Below are 5282 nucleotides of genomic sequence, written 5' to 3' on the forward strand. Positions count from 1 at the left end.
AGTGCAATAATTGAGCTTGTCCTGCCAGGAGTTTAGATCTGGGATGAAATGGTGTCAGGACCATTCTCATACACATATGCAGGTGCTCATTGGTTAGCCTCGGTTAGCCTCGGTTAGCCTGCGCTGGAACGATATTTAGTTTTTGTGACCTCAGTTCTGACTTGAGAGGGAATGTTTGGTCAAACACTTTGTGTTTTTTCTCATAGTGGCATTTTGGCACTTTTAATGAGCGCCACGGTCTCTGAACAAATGAGACACACTGGTTCTGAGCTCCCAGTGGGCAGGATGAACATGAATGAGTCCGTCCACTCAGGGTTAAAAGTTCTGTTCTCACTGTCCACTTTCCTCTTCTTGGAGAGCGCCATGTGTAATTATTTGTCTCTCCCTGTCTGCCGCTAACACGCCTGTTCACTCTTCTCTCCGCTTCTCTCCCTGTTTCGCTAATTATTCTCTTCACTCACTTTCCTCTCCGCTTCTCTCTGCCGCGCTCTCATCTCTTCTTCTGTGTTTCTCTCCCTGTATCGCTCATTCCTCTCTTTCGCCCCCTGTCGGTGACGGTTAAAATAGAATCGCCCAGTCAAAATTGAAATCCCTTATTAATGTATTGATTATAGGTCCGGGTCCGTATAGGTCGGCGTCTGGGTCCGGATCCGGACAATAATCATGATATAATGAAGGCAAACATTATGAATGGGTAATGTATATGTAAATGTTTCCTTTTCCTTAAGGCAAAACATGTATGAAGCTATGATGAGATTAGAGTGGTTGGATGGTGTTCAGAGGGGGTCCACATACACATACAGTATAAACATCTCTCTCACAGACAAACACACGTACACCTCATTTATGAACTTACCAGAATGGGAAGATGATCAGGCGTGTTACCATAAACACGATAGCAAACACAACGAAAACACTTTTGCAGGTTTTCTCCCATTTGGCATAGTTGAATACTTTCGCAGACTAGACAAAAAAAAATGTGTATTGTTAGTACACCACTTATTAAAACACACTTTGAAATGAATTTATTTGTATGTTCTACATTCATATTGAATGATTCTGCAAACACCAAAATATAGAGAATCAGGAAGTCATTATTTGGAGAGTGAGGTGAGGGATGGGTGTTGCAAGCAATCCAGTTAGCAAGGTGAGTACTATGGGGCTGACTCCTACACAATTAATCTTCATTATCAAACTCCACCTGTCCACCAGAAGATCTCTGACTTTCTCCATCCTAGTCATCTCAACTAAGATGGCACTGCAGATGGCCGCTTCGGTGTATTGGTACGCTTTATTTTGTGCGTTAATTCAGTGTTTATACAGTACACCAAACTCTTTCACCAGGGACGAGCTCCTAAACATTATAGAGACAACTTCAGCGGATTACTTTCTCATTTTTCCCGTGGAATTATCGGACATTCTTGTAAAAGGTGCCCTCACCTGCATCCGTGCAGCGAAACGCCACAGGAGAGGGAAATGAGCCGGGACGCTCGTTCCCCTCCGGAGCTGCAGACTTTGCACGCCGCTACCCGGAATATTTCTCTCTAATGTGCGTTCCATCAAAAACAAACTTGACGAGATTCAGCTACTGGTTAGTAGAAACAGAGACTTTTCTTCATCTTGTGTTTTGTGCTTCACTGAGAGCTGGTTGTGTGGATCGATCCCAGAATCAGCGCTGCAGCTTCCAGGCTTCCAGCTGTTCAGAGCAGATCGAGACACGGAGCTCTCCGGCAAATCAAAAGGTGGAGGAATATGTTTTTACACTAACAGTGGCTGGTGCAACAATGTGACATTGATTCTGCAGCACTGTTCTCCCACTCTGGAAACTTTTATCATCAACTGCAAACCCTGTCACGATCTTGGTGTTATGTCACGGTTTTAGTGTTGTCTGTCTGGTAATGGGTTTTGTTTTGCTGTTCTATTTCGTATATGGCTTCGCCCTCTAAGTCTATCGCTACTGGGTAATCCCCCCTGCACTAAAACACTTGTAGTCCACGCCCACCCGCAAGGTGGGCCCCACCCTCGGGCCTCCTTCCGGTATGAATAGGAAGGAGGCCCGGCAATCTGCTCCCTCTTTTTTTCAGCAAACCAGCACAGTTACTGAAGCACAGCAATTGAGAATCATCATGAGCAGCAACTGCGTCCGTGATTGTCCCTCCTGTGGCTCTGGGTTCATAATGAGTTATGACCTGCAGAGATAAAAGCAGTATGCGAATCCTGCCTGGGGTCAGAGCACGCGTACGCGGCTCTAAACCAGCAGGTAGCATGCGCACACACTGCGCTCGTCTCCCCTCGGGCGACAGGAAGCGGAGAGCGGACACTCTTGCTGCTGTGGCCGAGGAGGACGATTGGCCCGTCCAGGCTTACGAGCCCGCGGACGGGGCCTCGTGTCCCTGGGGCAGAGTGCCGGGCAGGAGTCCGAAGCAACTCCTGCCCCGCCTCCCTCCACGGTTTACCGTTCGGTTCTCCCCTCCCTCCTCTCCCCCGGACGGGGGAGACAGAGTCGGAGCAGGGTGCCAGCTTGGCGGCCGAACATGCTTTACCCCTCTCCGTCACCACAGTGCTGCGGAGCCTGTTACGGAGACGGCCAGAAAAATGCTACTGGACGCTCCAATCAGCCCGGACGGGCTGTTCGGACCCCAGTTCAACACCATGGTGGAGTCCATGAAGACGGCCGCGGAACAGGCGGACGGCATTCACCAGCATGTACAGCTGGCTCCAGCCGGCTGAGCTGCCACAGCGGCACCAACGCCCGCAGCAGCCGCGGCGTCCACGCCGGCCACAGGAGGCCGCAAGCGGAGAGACGCCCACAGCAACCGCCCCGGAGGCTGCAGGGGCTCCGTCCCACGTCTCCGCTCCCCCGCCACCCCAGAGACAGGGTCTCCCGGCGGCGAGTCAAATGGGAGTGAGGCTCCCCCGCTCCTGGTCGGCTCCGCGAGAGCCTCCGAGGAAGCGGAGCCGGTAATTAAGCCGGCTGCCACTAATCTGTTGATTAAGTAGACAGCAGGGCTCCCTGCAGAAGCCTGCTGGTTTTAACCTATCGGTTAGCCTGTCAAAGGTCTTTGTTGAAAACCACGGCGGGGCTTCGAAAAAGGGGTACAGAAGAAGGCTTGAAGAGGTGTCGGCGACGAAAACTGAGCCGTGCCGACCTCGGACGAAAACGGAAGCCCGACAGCCATTTGGAAACGTTGACGGAGTTTCCTCAGGGGGCCTATTGGTTAGGGACTCCGGAGGGAAGAAGTCAGCCATGCGAGGGACTGGTGGCCACAGGGTGGTCCTCCAGCTCCCAATGGCGGGGGAACTCCGTGGATTCTGGGAATCTTCCTGTGTCGAGGGGCGAGGCGCGAAGCCGTATCTCGAAAACTGTGTGGCTGGTAGGACCAAGTTACAGGCGGTTGAGGGTGTCCTTACGGGCTTTTCGAGGCAGGCCTCCACACCTCAACCTTCCGAGGACTTGAACCCGGAGGAGGTCTTGCAAAGGGTCAAGTTGGGCTTGATGTGCAAACCCGGATGGTCCCAGATAGGTCTCCGAAGGGGCGGTGAGCTGGTTGAGGTGGTGGTCTACCACTAGTCAACTGTTTGAGGCGGGAGAGCAATGGGGCTCACAGGTTTTTGGTATGCCGATTCAGGCTACTATGCTAATTGTTTAGCTCAGTACCTTGGGAAAGACGGATCCCACGAAGACCATGGTTGCATGTGAATAGCTCGTAGGAATACAAGCTTGGTACCACAAAACAATACCGGTTGGTATCTCGATCGTTGGGTGTCCTTCAGGTCATTTGTTGTGGGTGAGGCCAAGTCTAGACTGGTTCACGTGTCACGTTTATAGAAGGGGTTGACTGTAAAGGAGCACGTTCGGCACCTGTTCCTTTTAGGAGACCCACCTGCACGCGTTACTACAAGAGCCCCCGAGGGGGGGGCCTCCTTCTGTACGGACACTCGTGTCGAGTGTGTCGGTCACACTTACGGGCAACACGGTCTGTCTCCAACGGGCTAGCTCGCGAGAGATATTACGTGTGTCCGCGACTCTTCCGCGTGTCCGTGGCACGCGCGGTGTTTATCGTTCTTGTCGCCGGTGGTCCTTGGTCTCCTTTACTCTGCACCGAAGAGGAGGCTGGACCACTCCTCCCCCTTTTCTTTCGGTAGTTCCATAGTGAGAGCTAGATTTCTCGAACACTTACGGAAACCGTTTTTGCGGTTTGACGGTAGAAGGGAACCTAGGCCTTTCCGTACTAGCTCGGTGTCTTCTCGTCTGTTAGTGGAGGTGGGAAAAAGCCGACTATCTCGGTTTCCAATTATGAATGAAACCGACTTTTGTCAATTTCCCCACTTTTGGACCAGGGATTTTCCAAGGTTGACCCCGAAACGAATCACGCGCATTGTTGGTTTCCGTTTAGGGTTGACCTACGCGGGTCACGCACACCTGTGTCCGGGACTCAGAGGTATGAAGGGAGCGATTGTGCCGACGACACGCGAGACGCTCGGGGAACCAAAGTTAGGCGAGCCCCTTTTTATATAGTAACGGAGACTACTCTTTCGTTGTTACACACTTCGCGCGGTCTTGTCGTTCGGGCGGACCGACGCAAGTCTTTCGACGCGTCTTAACATGAGGAGGGACCCGTCTAAACCTCCATCCGACGAAGGTATCGGCACCGGACACAGAACACGCTTAGTTGTGGGAACTAACATGTCGTTGCCCCGCTGAGGGGGCAAGAAAAAAGGCTCTAAATCTTTTATCGCCCCATTTGTGCGCGTCTGGTGACAGGCACCTTTTTACTTGGTCCCATAAAGAACATAGGGTTACCTTGACGACCCCCCTCTTCCGAAGAGACAACTACAGCGGCATTTACCAGCACGTACCACGGCCTCGAGAGGTCAATTAATGGGCTATCAATTTTGGTCGTCCGAAGGACGTGGCTCGGGACCGCGACGCCCGCGACGGCGCCCCGTTGAGTCGGACCTTATGACGAGAAGGGGCAAGACGAAGAGACACTTTACACGACATTACCGCAGTCCAACTGCTCGGTGGGCCGGTAAACGGGGAGCGGCGGCGACGGGCACTCCGGCTTTCCCGACGGCTCCTTCGGGAGGTGTGCGACGGCAAAGTGAGGCCGACCAGTAGGTACTCCGGCACATGTCCGGAGTCCCCCCTACTCACCTCCACACACGTCACGGACAGGGGTACTCCCAAATATGCCGCCGAGTACCCAATAAATATTTTGGGACACATCTCGCATAGAGCCTGTCTCTTTTACGGCGCTCGGGAACGTCCAAAATAATTG

The 5282-nt window shown here is 52.6% G+C and overlaps 1 protein-coding gene across 1 annotated transcript in view; it reads right to left on the minus strand.

Moving 5' to 3' along the window:
* Nucleotides 1-852: 852 nt before the first annotated feature.
* Nucleotides 853-5282, minus strand: part of LOC104951205 (ceramide synthase 2-like) — a gene marked incomplete at both ends in the record, with an annotated part of 10031 nt that continues 5601 nt past the window's right edge. Inside the window, 1 exon segment of the mRNA XM_010777841.1 lies at nucleotides 853-963. Coding sequence (XP_010776143.1) covers nucleotides 853-963 — 111 coding nt within the window.

Source organism: Notothenia coriiceps, unplaced genomic scaffold, assembly GCF_000735185.1.
Source record: "Notothenia coriiceps isolate Sejong01 unplaced genomic scaffold, NC01 NC01_scaffold00018704, whole genome shotgun sequence".
NCBI classification, from domain to species: Eukaryota; Metazoa; Chordata; class Actinopteri; order Perciformes; family Nototheniidae; genus Notothenia; species Notothenia coriiceps.